The sequence below is a fragment of the Cuculus canorus genome, chromosome 2, assembly GCF_017976375.1.
Source record: "Cuculus canorus isolate bCucCan1 chromosome 2, bCucCan1.pri, whole genome shotgun sequence".
NCBI classification, from domain to species: domain Eukaryota; kingdom Metazoa; phylum Chordata; class Aves; order Cuculiformes; family Cuculidae; genus Cuculus; species Cuculus canorus.
The window spans coordinates 87,896,866-87,922,092 of NC_071402.1; the positions used below are offsets into that span (position 1 = coordinate 87,896,866).

At 41.8% G+C, this 25,227-nt stretch overlaps 1 protein-coding gene across 1 annotated transcript; it reads left to right on the plus strand.

The window, feature by feature from the left end:
* The first annotated feature begins 5,179 nt into the window (after window positions 1-5,179).
* C2H12orf50 (chromosome 2 C12orf50 homolog) lies at window positions 5,180-24,414 on the plus strand. The gene is made up of 13 exons (XM_054057877.1): window positions 5,180-5,411; window positions 10,196-10,314; window positions 12,635-12,758; window positions 14,717-14,878; window positions 15,831-15,908; window positions 15,998-16,135; window positions 16,926-17,045; window positions 17,166-17,224; window positions 19,971-20,115; window positions 20,306-20,509; window positions 21,486-21,572; window positions 23,113-23,204; window positions 24,154-24,414. Exons 1-13 carry the CDS (start codon window positions 5,180-5,182, stop codon window positions 24,217-24,219), a joined length of 1,626 nt encoding a protein of 541 aa, XP_053913852.1. The 3' UTR covers window positions 24,220-24,414.
* The last annotated feature ends 813 nt before the right edge of the window (window positions 24,415-25,227 follow it).

The window sequence follows — 25,227 nt, forward strand, 5'->3', positions numbered from 1 at the left end:
TACCCTTTCTTCATTTTCCTGTATTTTTAGCCAATCTTTGCAGCTTGTAGTACAAATAACTGTTGTTTGTTTGTTTTTATTTCTCCTATTCATTCAGCTAAAAAACAGGGAACAGCAGTTTCAGATACATAGCAGAAACATCCCTTAAGCACATAATAAAACATAATAGGGTTTAATGCATTTCTGAAGCAAGAAAATAAGATGGATAATCCAGGCACAAAACCTGCACACGCTTACTAACAAAATGCATAGAAAAAGAGAAGCACATACACTACTCTTAAATCTTTGTATGGCATATATACCAGTCAGATTCAAAGTGACTATAAGTACAAAAATATAATTCTAGTTCAAAATATGGACTTGTATGCTTCATACTAATGCTTTTTCTGTATAGGTTGACTGCATGCTGGTAATTGGTTTCCTCTGCATGTGTCATGCTCGTGGGCAGATATCACTCCTATCTAACCACAAATGTAGCAGAAAAGACATAATGATCACAAAAGAAATTTATCAATGCAGTTTAATCTAAGTCATATGGATAAGAGCAGAGTATACCAGCAGAATTTCTGATTACATCGGTTTAAATTAAAACATTTGTGTACATGTAACTGTTTTGTATTACACCTTTGCTGAGATCCAATTTTACACATTCTGCTGTTTTGGCTCTCTACTCCAATACAATAAACATTTTCAGTAAAAGAAATCACTACAAAAAGAGCTTCCAAGTAGTTTTGAAGCTTTTGGTGGATAAGTCAAACTCCCTAAATCCACCACAGAGGTGTAATAAGCTCAGTACAGTGTAGGACTTGAGGAGTCTAAAGCACTTTCACCTCATCTTCTAGAAGCAGCAGTCTCAAAGCAACATCCACCAGTTCAAATGAGTCCAGTGTTCACTCTTACTTCCTCAGTTATTCTAGGTGACTATGTAAATACCTTCTGAGCTCCCTTTGTGATCTGCTTTCTCAAACAGAAGAGCAAAAAATGTAAGACATCAGGCTTTATGTGACCTGAGGGCCACCAGGATTCAAATCCTTCCCCTCTCAAACAGCAGCCTATTTCAGTATTCCCTTTTAGCCATTTTGTTGAGATTCGTTTCTATTCATTTCTCCAATTCATAGAGTAAAAATAAAAGAAAGCTGTAAAATTATTTCAACATATTTCTTATCAAAGCAGGGTGTTGATTTTTATTAAAAGAATTTCTTCACTATGAGAGTGGTGAGACACTGGCACAGGTTGCCCAGGGAGGTTGTGGATGGCCTATCCCTGGAGGTGTTCAAGGCCAGGCTGGATGAGGCCTTGGGCAGGCTGACTGAGGCCTTGGGCAGGCTGATTGAGTGGGATGTCTCTGACTACGGCAGGGGAGTTGGAACAAGATGATCTTTAAGGTCCCTTCCAACCGAAACTATTCTGTTTCTACGATTTTCTGCAATTCCTATATTTTTGCACGCAGATGCCAAGGTTGTGGAGGATACCTGTGGGAGAAAGGCATACTGGCCTTCACACTTCAGGACATATACCCACTAACAGTGGCCTTGAATTGATCTCTCTCTAAGTTCTGAAAGCAGGTGATAAAGGAGAAGTAGGAATAAACGAGGAAACATGCACATTAATACAAGAAAAGGATGTAGAAAAGAAAAGGGAGGTGCAAACATTTCTACATTTCCGTAAGTATTAATTGCCTCACAGACTGCCTCAGATCTTTCTCCCTCAGGATTTCAGGCAGTGAAATATTCATATCAAAATAACTAGCTTTACTTTGGAAACTTTAAAAATTCATGTTAAATTATTTGGAACTGAGTGGTTAAACGGTGGTGTAAAAGTCACACAGAAGGGAGAGATCATTTTTTAGTACAAAGTGTAGCCCTTGGGAAAACCCCATGGCCAAGGTCAGAATGCCAGCCCAGGTTGGGCAAAACCTACACAGCCTGGAAGGGCAGAAAGTTTCCTTACCTATATGAAGGGTGCCTTAACCATAAGGCTACCAGTCAGTTTAGGATCAAAGGACTGCAAACAGGTTGCAGGAGAGATTATCCTCCTACTGATCTTGGAATTGAACACACAAGACGGCATGAGTCTGTAGCACGTTTTTTTGGATGCTAAGCATGGGGTGCATCTGTTCAGACCTCTGCTTTATTAACATCAAATAACTCCAAGAGCAGGCATCCAGACTTTTGCTTTACCAGATGACCAAAGTACCTAGTAGACCAGTGAACGTCACAGAAACACATACATGTTTCCTCTCTCAAGTCTCAGAAACACTGGATTGCTCCACACGGATTCAGTTCAGGTATTCTCTGGGAACAGGAGATGGAAATGCCAGTTTGAAATTCTTCAGGTAAAAATGTTCAGCTCAGCCCTATTCCCTAGGTATGCTCTGGGAGTATCAGCACCTCCAGGCTTAAGTATGAGCTAGGCTGCAGGGTACTCACCTGTGAAGCACTCCTGAGAATGCTTCAAATCAGTTGTGGAGTCCTAGGACTCTCCTGAAATAAAACCTTGAGAATCCCAGAGACTCCAGGCAATTCCAGCACTGCATAGCAGCTGGCTTTGAGGACTGCAGTTTTTTATTTAAGCATGTAAATTGTGAGTGAAGATAGATTTCAATGTCCAGTTGCTTTTGTTGATCTAACGCCTAACCTTTCACGTGATGCCACCTTACACTGACTTTAGTACACATGCTAATAGTCCTAACACTGGTGAAGACAATGGAAATTTCTGAATTTATCCTAATATTTTTCAACAGTATTAGATTGACCTAAAATACACTAATAAGAAGCACAGGTTTGTTCTGGATCCATGTATCAAAAACCAGTTTAGTTCTGAGTTGTTTTTTATGTTTGCATTGGTTTTGCCCTGTAAAACACAGTTCAAAAAATAACTAGAATAAGGATGGAAAATCTGCTGGTTCTGATAAGACATCAGGAAATAAGGGAAAGTGTGTTGTTTAAAACAGGAACTTTTTTGGATTGTATGTAAGATACGAGAGTTTACTTGAAAAATAGTAATTAAAAATTGCAGTCACAGCTTCCAAGTGTGATTTTACATACACCAAGAACATATGAAACTCTACAGATCTCTAGTAGCCTTCAAAATAGATGCAGTGAATTGCATGAATTCACCACACTTTTTTTCAGCACAAAATAATAGCACAGGAAGTTTAAAGAAATAGAAAAAAAGCTGAAAGCAGTACAGTGAGAAAGTATTCCATTTCATTGCCTCATAATTGAAGAATAATGCTATGAAATTGAAGTAAATGGGGTTTTTAAACAAGTTTAGTCTGTGAAAACATTTCTAGCTGAAATCGTGCTCATCTGATGCAGAAGAAATAAAAAAAGCTGAGGACACTGAGGAGTGGTGGGGAAGGGAGAAATAATGCAGGTCTTAAAAACAGACCTACTAGCTGACTACACTTGGTTTCTGTGAAGTATTTTACCCTTAACAGGAACAACCCTCACACCACATTTGAGAGGCTGCAGGCAATCTCCCACTAGCAACTTTGTATTTTCCTAAAGAGGTGAAAAAGCAGTCACCGTCTTTCTCTGACACTCATTTAAATGTCTCAGGCTGTATCAATAGACACTCTCTCAGTGTCAACCAACAGCTTCATTCTGGACCTTTACAAAAAGCTGAATGAAACATCCGAACGCCAAAACATTTTCTTTTCTCCTTGGAGTATTTCAACTGCTCTCACCATGGTCCACCTAAGTGCAAAAGGTGACACTGCAACCCAGATGGCTGAGGTAAGCTCTGAAATTAGCAGTATACCACCTTACAAGTGGTTCCCACATAAACAGGGAATTATTCCAGTTATTCTGCCTGTGAAGAAAAAGAGGTAAGCTCTGAAATTAGCAGTATACCACTTTACAAGTGGTTCCCACATAAACAGGGAATTATTCCAGTTATTCTGCTTGTGAAGAACAGAAAGGCACAATGTGGGAGAACAGTGAACTGCCATAATGTTGGGTAGAGGAAATAACCCCATTCACACTGCTGGCAGTCCTGCAGGTCACTGATCTTCCATTTGATTTCCGCGATCTCTCAGCTCTGCACTGCCCCTGCCTTTAGCTTACACTTACAGTTCCCACAACATTGCAAGCAGTCTGCCAGAGGGATGTTATTGACAGTAGAGACTCCTGCTGGTCTTGCTCAGAACTCTACCTTCTCTTTTAATTGCCTTTTGAACACAATAATTCAGCTGCTACAGTGCTCAAATAGGAATAAAGAGACAGCTTTATTAGCAAAATTTACATGGAGATAAGATAATCTAGAAAAAGGAGTGCCAGAGATAAAACCACTGCTTCTAGATCGCAGCTGGTTCTATAAGCAGTGTATCTGCTTTCTCATACTAAAGCTGGTAAGCTTTCCTGAACATGCGTTGGGCTGCACAGGAGCAATACAAATACCTTTGCTTGTGACATAGTCCATAAATAAGGTAATCCTCACAAAAATAATAGAGACACCCTGGTACTAAAAATATGTTTTCACTTATCTCTGCTTTAGCAGAACTTTTCAGTCTTGTACTCCTTTAGGTTATATGCATTTACTTAAACACATTAAATTTTACAGAATTTTACATTTCTGTCCCAATACTAAGACTCTGAAATGTACTATGGTCTTTATTGTGCTTGGTCACAATCTGAAAATAACTTCCATGTTATGTTAGGCATGAACTGACCATTTATATAAATAAATTCATATTTGGGCCACAGTATTGATCTATTATTAAGCAGAAAATGTGACTAAAAGCTATATAACAATTATACAGCTATGGAGACCAAATCACGAGTAAGGTCTTGTCCTCAGGAACTTTTAAGAGACTCTCACTGGGCATGACTGGTGAATTACCACAGAAAACTAACATCATTACATAACCTTTGGGCGCATTTATCTTCAAAAAATAAACAGTCTTTCTGAACTTTTATCATCGTCACAGGTTCATCGTTTTAACCAGACTGCTCGAGAAGGTTTATCTGAGAGAACAAGGCCTCCTCTGAGAAGACCAAAGAAAAGAAAGGTGGTATGTATTACAACAGAAGACGCAGAGAAAAAAAAAAAAACCTCTGAGAAAGCGATAATTCATGAAAACTGCTGCTTTAGCCTTCTCACACTTGCTTGTATTCAGTCTGTACACACTCTCTCATTTCATCAAGATCTCTAAGTCAATGACCAGCTAGAATGGATGGCGCTTCACCTACAGATGGATGAGGAATTGATTGAAAGCTTATGGGTCAGGATTAAAGAGACGGCAGGGACAGGTGACATTTTACTGGGGGCCTGCTACAGGCCACCAGATCAGGAAGACCAAGTGGATGAAGCCCTCTATACACAGAAAGAAGCAGCATGTCACAAGTTCTCATCAGCACGGGGGATTTTAACCACCCCGGTACCTATTGGAGGGACAACACAGCAAGGCAAAAGCAACCCAGGAGGTTACTGGAATGCATTAATGACAACTTCCAAGTGACAGAGAGTTTGCTCCTCAACAAGGAGGTGGTCTGCTGGACCTTGTTCTCACCACTAAGGAGGGGCTGATGGGCAATGTGAAGCTCTAAGGCAGCCTTGGCTGCACTGACCATGAAATGGTGTCAAGTTCAGAACTAGACAAGCCCAAACTCTTTAGTTGTTTCTCATAGGACTCCTTCCAGCCCTCTCATGGGCTTTGTTGCCCTCCTCTGGACACATTCAAGGACCTTCACACCCTCCTTAAACTGTCGGCCCCAGGACTGCACATAGCACTCAAGGTAAGGCTGCACCAGTGCTGAGTACAGTGGGATAATCCTGTCTTTTGACCAGCTGCTTATACTCTGATGCACCTCAGGCTAAAAGTTTGCCCTCTTGGCTGCCAGGGCACACTGCTAACAAGTATGGAGCCTGCTGCCAACCAACATCCCCAGATCCCTTCTTTCCGCAGGGCTGCTCCCTAGCCACTCCTCTTCTAGTTTATACTTGTGCCCAGAATTACTTCTTCCTGCGTGCAGAATCCCACACTTTGACTTGTTAAATTTCACCCAATTAATCATAGCCCAATGCTCCAATCTATCTAGATCCCATGTAAATGAGAGTTAACAGCACTTCTCTCTTTGGTATCACCAGCAAACCTGCTAACAGTGCATTAAACTCCTACAGCTAGATCACTGATAAATATATTGAACAGGACCAGCCCCACTGCTAACCCTAAGGAACACCACTGGTGACCAATCAGCCAGCCAGCCAGATGTAGTTTTATTCAATAAAACCCTTTGAGATCTGCTATTCAGCCAGATCTTCACCCAGCGCACTATGAACCTGCTTATCTTACACCTGGGCAACTGCTCCAGAATGATGCTGTGAGTGATGGTACCAAAAGCCTTACTAAAATCCAGAAAAAGTACATCCAGTGCCTTCCGTTCATCCACTAAGTGGGTGACTTAGCACAGACGGATATAAGTTAGTTAAATAGGACTTTCCTTTGGGAGCCCACGTTGACTGTGCCTGATGATTGCACTATCCTTGAAATGCCTTTCAATAGCAGCAGTAGTACTCCATAATTTTTCCAGGAACTGATGTTAGGCTAACAAGTCTGCAGTTCCCTGGGTCTTCCTTCACACCCTCCTTGTAAATTGGAATAAGACTGGCCAACTTCCAGTCAGCACGGACCTCCCCAAACTCCCAAGACCTTAGATGATCAAGAAGGGTGCTGCTATAACATCCTCTAGCTCCTTCACTACTCTAGGATGAATCCCATCTGGCCTCATAGACCTGTGAACATTCAGCTGATATAGCTGCTCCCTTACAATTCCAGTGTCCACAAATGGAAAATTACTGTGCTCACACTTGTGGTGGTCCAACTCAAGAGGATGGGGCAGCCCAAGGTCTATTGGGCTGAGGCAAAATAACACATTGAATGCCTCCACTTTTTCTTCGTTCCTATTAGGTAAATGACCATCTTCTACAAGTTTGGGCCCAATATTTTCTTTAGACCTCCTCTTGCTTTAACATACTTAAAAAAGCCCTTCCTATTATATGAAGCAATCCTGCTAGTTTCAACTCTAGAGCATCAACCTTTTGTATCTTCTCCCTGCTCTGTTCTCTTCCTGCAGAGCGTGGCCTCGCTTCCAGAGATCAATTTATCTTTCTTCTTGAGCTCCACAGGGAACTCCCTATTCAGCCAAGATGATCTTCTACCCTGCCTGCTTGCCTTGCAACACAGTGGAATTACCTGCTCCTGTGATTCTAAAAGGTGGTTCTTAAAGACTGATTGGCACTCGTGGACTCCCAAGCCCTCAAAAGCAGATTCTCAGAGTACTCTGCTAAATAGAATCATAGAATCTTAAAATCATAGAATGGTTTGGGTTGGAGGGGACCTTAAAGATCATCCAGTTCCAACCCCCCTGCCATTGGCAGGGACACCTCCCACCAGACTAGGAGGTGCTCAAGGCTCCATCCAACTTGTCCTTGAACACCTCTAGGAATGGGGCATCCACAGCTTCCCTGGGCAACCTGTGCCAGTGCCTCACCACCCTCATAATCAAGAATTTCCTCCTGATATCTAATCTAAATTTTCCCCCTCTCTAGTGTATAGCCATTTCCCCTAGTCACTACAAGCCTTTGTAAACAATCCCTCCTCAGCTTTCTTGTAGCCCCCTTCAGGTACTGGAAGGCTCCAATAAGGTTTTCCTGGAGCCTTCTCTTCTGCAGGCTGAAAAACCTCAACTCTCCCTGCCTCACAGAGCTCCCTGTATGGCTCCAGATTTCCCCTCCTGAAATCCAGGGTAGCAACTCAACTGCCTTTTATTTCTCATCATGCTGAAAATTTTAAATTCAACCACTTAATGATCACTCCTTCTTGTCTGCAGCTCATCAAGCTTCTCAGTCTCCAGCACACACCACCGTCCCTGCGCTGGCTCTGCCATTTTCCAGCCCTGCTAGCCTCAGTGCCCTGTGCTGCATTCCCAGGCATGGTGTACAGATGTCGTGTCCCCAGGGGCTGGAAGCATGTCTACAGCCGGTTGTATCTCCTGCGGGTGCCCAGGCTTCTCCGCCTCGGTGTGCAGCCTTGGAATCTCTAGTGGGATGGCCCCAGCTGGAGGCACTGTGCCCACAAAAGCTGCTCTATCCCTGCCCTCCTCAGCTGGACAGGGCAGAGACAAAGCAATGGGAGGGTGACGGGGCAAGATAAGGACGGAAAGAGATCCCCCACCCGTCACTGCCTCAGGCAAACCAGGTTCCACTCAGGAAAATCAATGTATTATCAATAAATAAATCAGAGTAGGGTGATGGGAGATAAACGCTCACTATTAAAACACTTTCCCCCCAGCCCTCTTCTCTTCCTGGGCTCAACTTCACTCCTGATTTTCCTTCATCTCATCCCCACAACCAGAGTGACAGGGAATGCAGGTTGTGATCAGTTCATCCCACATTGTCTGCAGCTCCTTCATCCTCATGCTCTTCCCTGCTCCAGCATGGGATCCTTCCCATGGGACACAGTACTCCATGAACTGCTCCAGCCTGGGTCCTTTCCATGGAGTGCAGCCCTTCAGCAACAGACTGCTCCAGCAGAGGCCCCCCACTGGGTCACAAATCCTGCCAGCAAACTTGCTCCAACGTGGGCTCCTCTCTTCATGGGTTCACAGGTCCTGACAGGGATCTCTTCCAGCGTGTACTCTCTGTAGGGTCACAGCCTCCTCCAGGTGCATCCACCTGCTCTGGTGTGGGGTCCTCCACAGGCTGCTGGTGGATATCTGCTCCACCATGCACCTCCATGAGCTGCATAGGGATAGCCTGCTTCACCATGGTCTTCACTACAGGCTGCAGGGGAATGTCTGCTCCAGTAACAGCAGCACCTCCTCCCCCTCCTTCTTCACTGACCTTAGTGTCTGCAGAGTTGTTCCTTTCACATATTCTCACTCCTTTCTCTGGCTGCTCTTGCCCATCAGTTTTTTCCCTTTCTTCAGATGTTATCATAGAGGTGCTACCACTATCATTGATGGGCTTAGCCTCAGCCAGCAGTGGGTCTATCTCGGAACTAGCTGGCACTGACCCTACTGGACATGGGGGAAGCTTCTAACAGCTTCTTACAGAAGCCATCCCTGTAGCCACCCCCCTGCTACAACAAATTTGTCACACAAACTCAATACAGAACGAGTTCTTCCTGACCATGTCTCATGTCTTCCGTGCCTCATGTAGGTACAGCCATACAGCTTCAAGGAGCCCCTGTTTGGACAGCTCTTGGTAGTGTTAGCTCTTACTTCCCATGGCTGCTCCTGCCCACACACAGTTCATTAGTCACATCTGCTCATCTCCTTCCCCAAATTTTCCTTTCCTTGTGTGCCTCAGTCAGCTGTAGAGCTTAGGGAATTGTGGGGTCTCTGTTCACAGCTCTCACTAGTTCTCCCCACTTCGATCCCAATGAGCAGTTCCACTCTGTAGTTAGGTGAAGTCACTCCTGTAGAAACCACTTTACTCCACTGCCAAAGTACCAATGCTCAGCCATGCAGTCAGTCAGCCTTCAGACCACCTGCTGAGATTTGACTTACAAACAAGTGGATAGTCTCCTGGAGAGGCTAGAAGACTTCCAGTCCTTTCACTCTCTTTGTACTTCTTCCCCAGGTAGGATGAAGCCACTGCTGAGCCAGCCTTGTGCCATTTGTGCCCATGGTATCCCTGGCACTTGGTTTTCATGAACACATCTGTCACCTTTGCCACTGGCAGACCGAAGGCTCCAGTGCAGTGGTGCTCTGGGGATCTGTCCATCCAGTCCCATGACAGTGGTTTAATTTTTTTTCCAAGGAACCACCAGCAAAACGCACTTCTGGTGGTGCTAGGAGCCACAAGTCCTCTGGCTTGAATTCTGCCTTATATCTGCCTCCTCTCTCTCTGGTTTCATCTGTATCCCTATTGCTCTTTAAGTGATGGCATTCTTCTCTTTTGGGGCTGCAGCGCTTTTTCCTTTCTGCTCTTCCTTTTATGTTTTCCTTGAAAAGCCCCAAGTTTTGGTCTAACAGTGCTCTGAAGGGTTTATCTCCAAGTCACTGATGTTGCTCAGGGTTGCAAATGTGACCTGAGTCCTGTGGGATAACAGTGTGCCTTCCTGTTTTTCAGGACTAAAACCCTCTGAGATGTTTTTGGTTCAGAGGCAGCCTAAGACCTGAATGGGAACAGGGATGTTAATCAGGGACGCAAGCGTATGCTGTTCTCTCTGCTTTTGCTGTGACAGTGGACACCACGAAAGCACCAAACCCCAACCATGGAAGCAACGAACCCCAATCATGGAAGCAGTTAAGAGTTCACAGTGTACTAACAGGAAACAGCAAGTTTCTTCCTCCAAAGAAAGAGGTACAGCAAGAACAACACAGGGCACAAGGATTTTGGTTAAAAACACTCAAAGAACAAGGTTTGGTTTTTGTGGTATCAAAGATTTGTTCCTACATAGAGAAACTGAGTATGATTTAAGCCCCATCAAATGGATTTCTTCCATTTTACATTCAAGAAACACCAGAATGGGAGGTTTTTTGAAGTGATTTGATGTTCAGCTCTTTAATCTGAAGCAATGGAAGTACAGGAAGGTGTTCAAGATGGACCGCTCACAGACCACCACTTTGCCCAATGCCTGCAGCTGGAGGAGTAGTTGGAACTTTCGAAGGGCAATGTTCTATACCGGCTAGCAACTGCCGTTGTCGGGGCAGCAGACCTGCAGAAGGTACTCCCTCCTGCATTCCCGTGTATTTTGCTGTCATTTGGGATTTTCTGTCAAAAAGGAAGCAGATCTAAGGTTCTGAAGGTCCAGTTTTTGAAAGAAAACTACTGCTTTCAGTGCAAGATTACAATTTGACTAAATGTTAATAGCTTTAACATTTTCCTGCATGTCCTGCCAACAGTAAGAGAATGGAGAATCAGCACAAGAGGTGAAAATGGCCACACCTGGGGATTCCAATTGTTTTTCCCCCACTGTACAGGTAAATGCTGTAGGGTTTAGAGTGGTTTGTACCTTTGAATTTCTTGATCTGTAGGTGTTCAAAGGGAGGATGGTTATGTAATGTTAGAAATTGATATGTTGCCCTGGCTGGGTTAGGGCAGCATCTGTAGACCAAATATCTGATTTTTGGAAGTGGTGAGAAGAGCTAAGGATCATCTAGACTTTGCACAATTTCCCTGTGAATTTGGCTCAGATACTCAAGGCACACATAAGTTAAAAACGGCACATAGAGATTACTCATCAGTTTCTTATTGAATCAGTGCGATGTTAATTCTGAATAAAGACCGTGAGTATAATTTCTGTTTCTAGCACCTACCTGTGAAATTCTGTCAAATCAGTTATTTAAAACAAAGTCCTTAAAAATAGGTTTGTACTTTAGATAAATATTTCTATTCCACCTGGTGAAAATCCAGGGGTGGTTGTAGGGCTCATGGTCATTGCATTGTACAAGGATGTAGGTCTGGGAGATGGGTTTTGGCTCCAGACACCAGCAGGTCTTGAGGATGGCTCCACTGCAGTGACTACAGTCCAAAAGTGGCCTGTTTTTGAGATGCTGCTCCCAGACTCAGCTGTTAATGTCTTGAACTGGGTGAAACTTGCCTTCAAGTATTCAAGTATTTTCAAGTGATGTGTTTTTCCTTCAAAAAATTACACAGAATCTCATTAAGAAATAACTGGTAACCTGGAATTTACATCTCTCAGTTGTGGTGTAGTACATAGCCAGGATAGAAACATGAGTGTCTGTGTTCAGGATAACAGGTATGAGCACTTGCCTTATTGGAATGATGATTTGTCACGTGCTTGAGGGAGATACCTCCAGTTATAAGGATAAGTGAACTGCATAATAAGTGATGATGCTAAAATCTGTAAACCTTAACAAGGCACAGATACGGAAAACTAATTTGAAGTATGACTAACTAAAATTTGAAGTATGACTAACCAAAGTGACTCTCCTTGTCAAAGTGCAGTCTCTGCAGTATTGTGCAGATATCTTAGCTGGTGACATATTGATGAATAGAGGGAGAGCAGCACTGTGAGTGCATGTATGAGTAGAACAGCAAGACTGAAATAAATAATTAAACAAATCCACATAGATTTGTTTAAAATCTCTCTCAAAACAGCTGGGAGATGGTGTGAGCAGTGTCATGGCAGTCATCTTGAAACATCAATTCCTGCATTTTTTCAGTTTTTCACGTTTTGTTAGGAATCTTTCTGGGTTTGATTTCTGACACCTTATTTTCCCACAGACACGTGTCCTTTAATAGTAAGAGTGTACTAGTGCAGGATATCCTTTGTATAGCAGATTTCATTTGAGGTTGAGCTGATTACTCCATTGTTTAGAAAAGGAACCTCAGCCACATGTCCACCAAGTAACCAATAGTTTTTTGTCTCCCTAGCATCTCATGAACAGTCTGCCATACTGCAAATAGGCTGCTTTGCTCCTGTTCTTATCTAGGAGCAGCGTTCCATCACAACAGCTCCAGTGACTTAACTCAAGATAACTTTAGAATTATCTGGAGCTTCAGATCACTTCCAAGACAACTTCTAATGTTCTAGAATGCCAGAATGTGGTCCCACAAAATCACAGTCATGTGTTCACAGCAATAAACTGTGTCTTAATGCATGCAGTCCTTTTTTATTTTTACATTTACAACAGCTGAAAACTGTTTTCTCCTGCAGCACAAGCACAGCAGCAGCCCCTGTTTCTGGGAAACACGACCCGCAGGCTGTCTGAAGATTCACTGTGCCTTTGGTCATAGCAAACCTCGTTATATAAACGGACTTTTTTTGCCACCTAGTAACAGTGAGTAAAAATATTTTCTTAACGATTTGCTCATTAAAGTAAGGAAATACACATAGGAGCAAGGCACTCACTTTCTCTGAGTGTCCCTACTGCTTTTAGTGCAGTCCCCTCACCCACAGCATCTGCCCCAGCAGCTCGTGCTGTTGTAAACTCCATGTAGATAGTGAGATTGAATGCATCCTCAGCAAGTTTGCAGTTGACACCAAGATGAGTAGGGCAGTTGCCACACCAGAAGGACTGGATGTCATCCAGAGGGACCTGGACAAGCTGGAGAAGGGGGCCTGTGTGAACCTCATGAGGTTCAATAAGGCCAAGTGCAAGGTCCTACACCTGGGTCGGGGCAATCCACAGGATGGGGGATAACGTGGGCGAGAGCAGCCCTACAGAGAAAGACTTAGGAGTGCTACTGATGAAAAGCTCAACATGAGCTGGCAATGTGTGCTCCCAGCCCAGAAGGCCAACCATATCCTGTGCTGCAACAAAAGAAGTGTGGTCGGCAGGTTGAAGGAGATGATTCTGCTCCTCTAGGCCCATCTTGTGAGACGCCAAATGAAGTATCGCATCCAGTTCTGGAATCCCCAGCATAAGAGGGATATGAAACTATTGGAACCGGTCCAGCGGAGGGCTATGAAGTTGACCAGAGGGATGAAGAACCTCTGCTATGAGGAGAGGTTGAGAGATTTGGGGTTGTTCAGCCTGAAGAAGAGAAGGCTCCAGGGAGACCTGATAGTGGCCTTCCAGTATTTGAAAGGGACCTACAAGAAAGCTGGGGAGGGACTTGTTATACAACAGCATGTAAGTGACAGGACAAAGGGCAATGGCTTTATATTGGAAGAGGGAATATTTAGATCAGACATTAGGAAGAAATTCTTGACTATGAGGGTGGTGAGGCACTGGCACACATTGCCCAGGGAAGTCGTGGATGCCCCAGAAGTGTTCAGGGCCAGGTTGGATGGGGCCTTGAGCAGCCTGGTCTGGCGGGAGGTGTCCCTGCCCATGGCAGGGGGATTGGAAGTGGACGATCTTTAAGGTCCCTTCCAACCCAAATCATTCTATGATTCTATAATTCTATGATTCTAAGTTCAAATATGCATCTTACTTTCTCTTGCATGAGATACAACAAATTGATCATCAGTAGTGTTACTAAAATGGGTTTCATACAACACACATGCTACTCACAGACAAGCAAGAGACACACAAGACTAACAACCAATGGAATCAAAGAAAATGCCCATGCTTGATCTTATTTCTTTAAAACTGAAGAACATATCTAACTTCAATATTTTTACTACCATGCACCGTATATTGGTTGTATCCATAGTTGCAAACTGGTCAGCTTGAACCATACAAATAGACACAGCATTTTTCATTCTTTTTATTTTCAGTCCATTGCACTCCCTGGCTCTCAGAAAATGCTCCCCAGTACTGAAATAACTTTGCTGCAAATGTTATGGGTAAACAGAAATTCCTAAGTGTAAATTACTTTCATGAACTTCATATTTTTTCTCAAAATCTACATTTTGTATTTGGTGAAGAGAGTAGTGATTCAGAAAGTTTTGATAGTAAAAAAAAATGTTTACAAGCTAAAAATGGGTAATCCTGTGCTCAGCACTGCTAAATTCTTCTGAATTGATGCCGTGGGGAGTGATATAGGTCTGCCTACTATTCAGAATGTTTAAAAAAAATTTACAGGTGGACTCCTAAACTCATTTACTCTCTTCAGCCCAGCTATTACTGATCAGACCTTTCCCTCTGTGGTAACTATCTATCTGGTTTTTCTTATTTTCTGTATTTGGAAGATGGTCCTTTGCCAGCCTCCGCTGAAGATTGTGACTAAAAGTCAATTTAATGATTCCTTCAGGATGATAATGATTTCAAAACTATAGCTGCTGGTCTGAACCTGGATTTGATAGTCTAGTTTCCTCCCAACAAAATAAATACAATATTCTTTTCTGCAGATGCCCCAATGTCAGACGAGATCCAAGAAAGGTTTCTGCATCTAGACCATCACCAAGAATCACCCCAAACTCCAGAGAATATTTCACTACCAATTCATCCTCCACTGATTATAAACCTCAATGATGAAGACGATGCAGAAGATGAGGATGAGGAAGAGAAGTGTAAGCAGGTTTTTTTCTTTCTTTTACAAGGAAGTACAATGTGTTGTTTTGATTCTTGCAATGTACTTAATCGTTGTTTACCAAAGATAGTTGTGTGACTTTAACTTAAAAAATTCGTTCAACTTATTTCCTAAACTCTGGAGGCAGTCTTGTTTTATTATAGAGAGTTATTCTCCAGTCTAGCAAAGAGAAGTACAAAACTCTTAACTAGTTTCACTGAACGTGTATGTGTACACATTTACATGTATATATATCCCTTTTAAAAAACTTCCAAAATGTAGCAAATGGTTCACTGTTTCTTACTTAGAGATGAGAGACTCCTACGGAAGGAATGAATTGCACATTCCACCAGACTGAGAATGAGACAACGACCTAGTCTCATGAGTGCACTCCTCAAATTACTGTGCCAGTTCTCAGGCTGCTGCAAGCTGCTTTTCACTTTCCCCTTACCCTTTGTGTTGTCTGGCAGGACTGCCTGTATGTGCTTCTGAATTCGGTTTCAGTTTGAGTGAGCCCCATCCATGCAGAAAGCTTTGCTAATCTTTATAGCCTTGACTGAGACACAGACAGAGCACTCACTGGACCAGCTCTGCTGGCAAACGTTTGGTCAGTTTGGGCAGAGGTTTGGTGACAAGCACTTCCTGAGGACACATGCAATCAGAAGGTCTCCTTTTGGGTATAAAAGAAGGATTATTTTGCAAATGAGCACTAGAGATGTTTTTGAATCATTTTAAATCAACAAACACTAGGTTCTTAATCTGAGTTATAACTGCAATTCCATTGTGCTTGGAAATACCTAATATCAAGGAATCATTTTCCCATCCAGAAGTAGAGGATTTAGTTAGAAAAAAAAAAAAATCACTGAAATGAAATTCATTATGGTACTTGATCACTGAGACTTGTTGAAGGTTTGGATAGAAACCTAGTAATCTAGCAAAAATATTTCCTACAGGTATTTTGAATTGGGTACCTAAGACTGCAGAAGATCTCGAAGAGGAAAGAGCAATAAAGGAAATATGCTATAAATCTGGTAAATATAAAATGAGTTGCTCTTTCCTAAACAGCAATGATGCCACTGTAGTAAACTTTGGTGTCTTTTTCCTCTTGGGGTATGTTTAGGAGAGTATTATGGGATTCATAACTCTTATGAATGCCAGTCAAGAAAAATTGTGTTTTCACCTCAGACAAAAACTGTCTCTCCACCTCAAGAAAAGGAGTTATTGATATTGGATGCTACCAGGACAGACATGCACAAAAGTAAGTACTTCTTGGACAAAATTTACAACTTTTAAAATTACTTTTATAGGGAGAAACTATGGCATAGTCTGCCTCTCCTCCCTTCATTTATATTTAGTTACAATAAAGAGAATATATTACAAAGAGCATAAAAGGATAGTGAAATGGAGCGATACATCAAACATTTACAGGATTAAATTTAGATTAAATAAACACATGCTTGTATAATAATAAATATTCACCTCCCTTTTTATGTTTCCCCTTCATTCTTGACCACACAACGTGTCCAAAAAAAATCTGTATTAATGATTTTCCTGAATAAGTAATAATGTAATTCCAGTTTAAATGACAGAATTATGTTATTACTGTAACGAGACACCAGAGTGTTCGGCAGATCAGTCATCAAGACCTGCTAGTTTTAATAAAAAAGAATATTACTGTTACAGACACGCGAAGTCACACTTGTCTGACTGACTGCTTTTGCCAGCCTAAATTGTTCAACAGAATTGAGCAATTGAGAATTTGAAATGTCTGTTTTGAATTTAGTTTTGAGAAGCTATTTCTGGCAGGTATTTTGATATATTTAGACCATCATTTATATGGTATTTCACTAGGGAGCATGGGAGTTATCATTTACACTGGACAGGATCCAAATAACCTGCAAAATAGAAAGAAGAAAATAAAGAAAAAGGTTAAAGGAAATGTCACTAAACTAATTCCTAGCTTGCAGAGGTGGGAGGAAGAGAACAGCAGGGCCATTCCCTTTGCTTAAACACAAGCAGCTAAAACATTCTTTCTGCTGCTTTTCCAGGTGATGGCAACTCAACACCTACACAAATAAATACCACAAAAAAACAAGGACAGAGTACAGGAAGAAGAGGACCAGCAGAGACTAAATCCAGAAGAGATCGTAGATTCTTTGGAAATGGAGGTAATATACTGTAGCATCAGCTTCTCATTGCTGAACATCCTGTGATGTAAATAGAGTGAATATGCATGCATTAAGCTTCACCACTTTATATTTGAGTTATCCTTTGCTCATATGTTCTAGAGATCCTTTCTCACACTGCACTACTAATTATAACAATCAAAAACACTGCTTATGATTCTGTTTGGTTTAGGACTTTACTGAAAAAAAAGTCCTCTATGCTGATTACAACTGATTTTTCCCCGCTTAATTCTGGAAAAGAAATTGTTCAGAGGAGTTACAAAAAAGCAAGTGTAGAAATGTGTGCCAATTAAAATGTTTTCAAAACCTGTTAAGTTCTTGAGACTATCTCTAGTTAAGATCCACGCGTTTTGTATTTTCCAGTTATCATATAGAGAAATAACAAAACTGCAATCCTACCGCTTGTATGATTGCATTTGATCCCTGTGCACAAACAGTTATCTTAATAAAGACACACTGGGTTTGCTGCATGGAGTTCCATATAGACTCATGCCATTATTGTTGAAGAACATCCTTTGGGACACAACAACCCTGTGCAGTGCTACAGGCTCAGGGAAGAGTGGCTGGAAAGCTGCCTGAGAGAGAAAGACCTGGGGGTGTTGGTTGACAGCCGACTGAGCACGAGCCAGCAGTGTGCCTGGGTAGCCAAGAGGGACAATAGCATCTCAGCTTGTATCAGAAACAGTGTGGCAAGCAGGACAAGGAAAGTGATTCTGCCCTTGTACTCAGCACTGGTGAGGCCACACCTCGAATACTGTGTTCAGTTTTGGTTCCCCCACTATAAGAAAGACATTGAGGTCCAGGAGCGTGTCCAGAAAAGAGTGATGTAGCTGGTGGGAGGGCTGGATAATAAGTCTTATGAGGAACAGCTTAGGGAACTGGGGTTGTTTAGCCTGGAGAAAGGGAGGCTGAGGGGAGACTTTATTGCTCTCTACAACTACCTAAAAGGAGGTTGTAGAGAGATGGGTGTTGGTCTCCTCTCCCAAGTGATAGGTGATAGGACAAGGGGAAAGGCCTTAAGCTGCATCAGGGGAAGTTTAGATTGGATATTAGGAAAAATTTCTTCACAGAAAGGGTTATCAAGCACTGGCAGAGGCTGCCCAGGGAGGTGGTTGAGTCAACATCCCTGGAGGTGTTTAAAATGCAGGTAAATTAGGTGCTTGGGGATATGATTTAGTAGTGGACAAGCACGGTTGGAGTTGATGATCTCAGAAGTCCTTTCCAACCTAATGATTGATTCTATGATTGTATGAATGTATTTAACACTTATTGGTATTTAATCCATTTTCTTCATAGATATTTGCTAGTGGTAAAAATACTAATAACTTGTGTAGTATTCTTTTTCCCTTCCTTAGTCTGACAATGCAAAATAATACAGTCTCAAGCTAGGGACGCTTGGTCTGGCTTTGAGGAAACTGGTAAGCACCTTATAGCTCCAGAATTGTATTGCACAGTACAAACGGATCTTACATGCTGCTGCTTTTCCTATGTACTTTTCTTTGCAATGTTCTTTACTCTCAGTAATAAACAGTTACCACTAAGAACAGTTAATTCAATAATTAAATCTCTGTTCGTACCCATACCTATTTAAAACTTTTTCAATGGACTCTTTATCAAACCTTTTTGTGAGCCTTAATGAATCAGTTATTTGGTTTCATCATAGCCTTTTCATGTTTTAATTCATTTAAGTGAAAAACCTAATGTTGTTCTAAGAAGAGCAGACTCTTTGCATTGTTCTCATTTCTCAAGATGCTCTTGGGTATAGGTAACTTTGGGAGACTCCTTTTCTGTAGGAGGAGGTTGTTCTGTGGCACAGAGGAATGCATTTATTAAAGGGGAAAGACATGAGGCATTACCTTGGAAAAAAGAACCAATTGTATTAAAGTATTCCACTGAGAAAGGAACTCCATTATTCTATGTTTCCTAATTCTCAGATTAGACTATTTCTGCTTCTCTGCAAGTGCAGTGGACATTAAATACTTTGCATAAAACCAATCTGAAGTGAAATTTCTCATTAACAGTGAGATTTCTTTCAACAGCAGTTGTTGTATCTCACGACCCAGCTCTGGTTCCTTTAGCCAATTGGCAGCCTCTGCATCCTCTGCTAGATTCACTGTGAGCTTGCCCAGTGCCTGAGTTACCAAAATCTTTGAAGCCAATGGGTTTGATTCCGTGAGGGGCTGTGCATTTTCCACTTCCAGCAAGAGAAACAGATTTGAATGTAGCTTGTATCTCACAGACCGTGGGCCTTAAGAGAACCAGTAAACACATAGTCAAGGAAAAAACATAACACTTTGTAAAGTGTGCTTAAAAACTAGGCACATAGAGCAAACTGAAACACCTACACCCACGTACCTTGAGGCTCCATCCTTTTCACAAAAAAAATCTAGAATATATTTGGCAGTGTAGAAAATGTGTCAATCTGATTATGGTAGGCAACTTTTTACCTGATTATTACTTTGCTGTTTGGGGGTAAAAAGAAAAACAGGACAGATTGGGACCTTAAGCTACCCTGGAAACCACAGCAGAAGTACAGAATTTCTGCTGCCTTATGAGAGGAACTGAGAGGAACAAAAAGTGCTTATTTATATTAGCAGGAGAAAAGGAAGAACAGGCAAAGCCACATCTTCCTGCAGAGCAGCAGCAGCCAGGGGAAGAGCACTGTGGTTATTTTATACTGCAACTTGACTTGTGAGCTTCTGCTTGTAGCTTGAAGTGGGATCACCTAGGCAACCACTGCTATTACAATTTTAGCCTCAGTATTTGCAGTATTTTGTTATGTTCACAAACTGCCTGAGTACAGGATGTATCCAGATGCTTCAGGCAGAAGATGTAACTCATACCACAGCCAGAAGATGTCCTTCAGAGTGTGTTGGCCATTCCCTGTGCTTACACACAAGCAAATAGAGCATTCTTTCTGTTGCCTTTCCAGGTAATAGCAATACAACACATGAAAAAATTAATAACACTAGAAGAGAAGGAGATACTTCAGAAAGGAGAGGATCAACAGAGAGTATTCCGAGAAAAGATCATACATCCTTGGAAAATAGAGGTAATATACTTTAGCATCAGCTTCTCATTGTTAAACATGCTGTGGTAAATAAAATAACTGCATGTATTTTGACTGGGCTGTCCACAAAGAACATTTTCTTTAATCCTGTTTTCAACCCCCCAGGCTCCTGCCATACATCAATTTTTCAGCAATAGCACGTTTTTCTGTAAGTTTGTTTTTTCACTTCTAGGAATTCACACTCCAGACCCCAAAGTAAAACCAAAATACCAACAAAAGGCTCAGAGAAAGAACAATGAGAGTGCTCCTTCAAACCTTTATGGGAGAGAAAACGGAAGAAAGGCTAATTTTGATTCTTCAAAACCTCGAAGATCAGCATATGTAGTTTATCGTAGTACCACTGTTACCAAAGAACCACAGTTCAATGGCTCTACAGGTGGGTTCCTGCTTACACATGATTCTTAAAAGCCTAAAATATACCTGACTCTACTGTGCTGCTTTGGGGCTTTATACCTGAAGGCGCAAAACAAGTTATTTATGCCTAAATGAGGGCAAGAGTAAACTTGACCCAGCACAATTTTCTTAAGTAGATTGCAGCAGCACCCACAGACAGAAATGTAAAGCTTTGTGAAGCTTTGCAATTAGTTGACAGAATACTCATGAACCCTAATTTATCAACCTTCATAGAAGGAATTCATTTCTCTGTCCAACAAAGAGGTATGGATGCAATGATGTGCTGATGTGCACTAATGTACTGATCCCTGTATGAGTATTACATCACAAATTTGACAAGAAGCCTACATGTGGGATTCTGAGTCTCTTTCTAGCAATCTGTTACAAAAAACCCATATTTTTGCATCCTGTGCTTTACTTTCAACTTGCTAAAATAGTTTCACACAATCTAGTACATCATTTGGGGTTTATTTGCCTTTTTACTCTTCCGTATCCATGGTTTCTCTTGATCATTGTGCTTTTTCATCCATCACTTCATCAATAAATTTTGTAGTAAATAATTTCTGTCACCTTAATTTAAGAAAGGGATTTCCTCTTGCCAGTTTCATCTTTCTTTAGCTAGTGGAATCTCTGCTTTGAGATGGCTCCCTGTCTTAATTTCCAATAGCAGGAACCTCCTTCAGACAGAGTAACTCCTGCTTTCAGATGAATCAAGTTAAGTAAAATGAATCCCAACATCACCGCTTCATCTCGGGGACAAAGAGTTGCAGGTTTTTCTTTGAATGTTTGCACTGACTACATGTGGACAGACTGGTAGAGAGAGCACAGAAAGAACATGCCAAAAACATGTCTTAACAAATTCCCAGGTTAAAAAAGGATGGAGGATTTAAAAAAACCCAGGTGATTAGCATTTTTGTCCTAAGAACAACTATCACCATTTTCATCACCTTTCTTTTCAGCAGTACCTGAAACACATTGGGAAAAATACTCCAAGCAGAAGGAACAACTTGACAAAAAAAGATTTTGTGGCCAAATGGAAAACCATGGTAATATTTACATGCTGTGTATAAACTGCAAATTTTAGTATTCTTGTGAAACTAGTATTTGGAATTAATGGAATTAATCTGGAATTAACAGAAAACAAGAGTATTAAGCAGAATGATTTTCAACCAAATTTTACAGAAAACAGTTCGTCATTAAGCAGCACACAACAGAAGAAGAGGACAATGGGAAATGGCCTCAGTTTGCACTAGGGGAGGCTTAGACTGGATATTAGGAAAAATTTCTTCACTGAAAGGGTTATCAAACACTGCAAGAGGCTGCCCGGAGAAGTGGTGGAGTCACCGTCCCTGGAGGTATTTAAAAGATGTGGAGATGTGGGGCTTAGGGACATGGTTTAGTGGTGGACTTAGAAGTGTTAGGTTTACGGTTGGACTTCATGATCTTAAAGGTCTTCTCAAACCTAAATGGTTCTGTGATTCTGTGATTCTATACTCCTATGCAAAATCAACTGCCAAGCACAGGAACATAATACTGCCTTGCACCTAGTGCTTTCACAAGCAGAGAGAAAAAAAAGGAGATTGGATAATAAAATTTGTTTAATGTAAAAGCAACGGCTGCCTCTGGGAAGATTTTCAACATAGGAACATTCACCTTGTTCCAGTCAAGGGTGTCCATGGCAGAGTGGCCTCATTTGGAAGGTACTGTGAGCCCAATGAAAACACTGCAAGATTACAAATGGTCTTTGAAGTACTAGAGAGAAAGTGTATTTAACACTATTCACCTCTTGTATTTCAGAGGTGACACACAATCATAGAATCACTAGGTTGGAAAAGACCTCTAGGATCATCGAGTCCAACCATTCCTATCAACCACTAAACCATATCCCTGAGCACCTCGTCTACCCATCTTTTAAATACCTCCAGAGATGGTGACTCAACCACCTCCCTGGGCAGCCTGTTCCAGTGCCCAATGACCCTCTCTGTGAAAAATGTTTTTCTGATGTCCAGCCTGAACCTCCCCTAGCAGAGCTTGAGGCCATTCCTCCTTGTCCTGTCTCCTGTCACTTGGGAGAAGAGGCCAGCTCCCTCCTCTCTACAATCTCCTTTCAGGTAATTGCAATGAGGTCTCACCTCAGCCTCCTCTTCTCAAGGCTAAACAACCCCAGTTCCCTCAGCCGCTCCTCGTAAGTCTTGTTCTTCAGACCCTTCAAACAGCTTCATTGCTCTTCTCTGGACACGCTCCAGAGCCTCAACATCCTTCTTTTAGCAAGGGGCCCAGAACTGAACACAGTACTCAAGGTGCGGTCTCACCACCAGTGCCAAGTACAGGGTCAGAACAACCTCCCTGGACCTGCTGGGCATGCTGTTTCTGATACAAGCCAAGATGCCTTGGCCACCTGGGCACACTGCTGGCTCAAGTTCAGTTGGCTGTCAGTCAATACCCACAGGTCCTTGTCCTCCGAGTCACCTGATGCATTCATTGATACTTTCACTAAAGTAATACTTAGTTCAAATATCAGACTGAGGCAGTCTTTCCTGAAATTTAGTTGAAATTATGAAATGATGCATATGTTGTTTTCTGTAGACAAATATTCTTCAAGATCTCATAACACACCAGCTTGGACAAAGAGAAATCCACACGCAAAAATGTTCTCAAATTTTAAGACAACCATTCAGGTAAGAGTTGGATAGAAATCTGTACAACTCAGTCTTTTCCGTAAGAGCAACGTGGCTCGCCCCACCTAGAAAATGGAAAAGTGCTTTTAAAACTTGCCCAACCCAAACCCACCAGATTCTAGGCAAGGTGGAGAGGTCAGAAAGAGCAGTTCATGGTTTCATTTGTCTGTAGACACATCATTTTGCCCACGAAACTATCCCATGGTTTCTAATTTTTCACACTACTACTGATATGTCAGAAAAATCTGTACCTGCCTTTAAAGTGAGAGCTACAAGAACTGGCCTTCAGCATCTGGCACCGGACACAGCCCAGTAGAGTCTCTAAGAGTGTGATCTCTTTATATCACTGATTGCTCATGAAGTATCTACGAAATGCTGATCGGTCAAGGCCCAAGCTCTTGAAAGGACTCGGGCTACAAAACATTCAGAAGAAATCCTAATTAACACATTTTAGAGCTGCCTTGAAAGCAGAGATTAGAAGCTCTATCTCGTGTCCCTCGGATAAATGGCCAAACTTCCGGTCTTCAGTCTGTGCTTCAGTGTAACATTTCCTTCTTAGCTCTGTGTCTCCTACAAACCCAACAGGGACTTTGCTCTGCACAGTTTGAAATAAAGACTAGCAGAGCATTCTCAGAATTCTGTTGAGGTACCACATAGACACAAAGTACCTCAGAACAACTTCTGTAATCCCTCACCAGGCTTGCTACTGTATTTGGTTTCTTTGTGCCAGTACTCCATGGTCCTCAAACAGCTGCTTGGGAAGGTGTTACAGGAAAAACACTTGAATGACACATTTTGAAAAATGGGTGAATTATATTAGAATGAAAACTGTTTATTTCTGTTGCTTCTAGAAGTGTTGAAAGTTTGCTTCTTAAAATGTTTCTGAAAGAGCATACAGTTTTACTCTATTAAATTATGCACAAAATGTTCTGTATAACTGTTTTGGCAGCAGGGCCAAGAAGACATGGAAGCGAATAGAAAAGGAGAAGAATCTGTAGACAGGAGAAAGAGATGAAGCGATTGCGTCGTTTTACAAGAACTATCTAAATCGAAATAAGGAAATTATCAACTGGACCTCAAAAAGTAATAAAATCGCAAATTCTGAAAATACAATGTAAAGCTCTGTAAGGTTTAGAAGCTAACAAAAATGGAAGTTTGCATTTAAAAATAGTTTTTATGTATTCATAAATGAACAATTAATGTACCTAGTAAAAAGGGAGATGTATTATATTTTATATACGTTATTTCTCTTGCTTTTAATATGACTGTCATTAGTTAAAATAAATTCCATTGAGCTTTGACTACATTGAATTGAGAAGTATGAAAGTATGCCTTTTTCAGACTGACCTTTCAACTTTAAAGCTATTTGCAGAAACCTCTGTACCTCAAAACAGCAAAACATCTTCCCCTCTCTGATTCTTACCCTGACTCCACAGCTGGCAGTGCTGTGTGCACGGAGGAGCTAGGGATCCGCAAGACAGCCTGAGCAGGCACAGGGTGTGCTGTGCCATGCTGCAGCTGAGGGAATGGCCATTGTCTACCCTGGAGAAGAAGAGGCTGAGGGGAGACCTTATTGCTCTCTACAACTATCTGAAAGGAGGTTGTAGCCAGGTGGGCGTCGGTCTCTTCTCCCAGGTAATAGGATGAGAGGAAATGGCCTCGAGCTGCACCAGGAGAGATTTAGACTGGATGTTAGGAAGAGTTTCTTCACTTGATAGGGCTACAAGGCACTGAAACAGCTGCTCAAGGAAGCAGTTGAATTACCATCCCTGGAGGTGTCTAAAAGACATGTAGATGTGGCACACAGGGACATGGTTTAGTGGTAGATTTGGCAGTGTTAGGTTTACGGTTGGACTCGATGATCTTAAGGGTCTTTTCCAACCGAAATGATTCTGTGATCTAGAAGTATTCAGTGAAAGAAGAAATGAAGTGACATTACAGCTTCAGAGTGCATACCACTAATCAACATGATGTGATATTTTCGCTATATCGCTTCCCTTTGTGAAAGGAGAGAAGAGAGATA

What these genes read in the sequence shown, in the direction of transcription:
- C2H12orf50 (XM_054057877.1), top strand. Translation starts at nt 5,180, where the DNA reads ATGGCGCTTCACCTACAGATGGATGAGGAATTGATTGAAAGCTTATGG. An exon ending in TTTTTTGCCACCTAGTAACA is followed by an intron (nt 12,759 to 14,716) that starts GTGAGTAAAAAT and finishes TCTTTTCTGCAG; the next exon opens with ATGCCCCAATGTCAGACGAG. An exon ending in TAGATTCTTTGGAAATGGAG is followed by an intron (nt 17,046 to 17,165) that starts GTAATATACTGT and finishes CATATGTTCTAG; the next exon opens with AGATCCTTTCTCACACTGCA.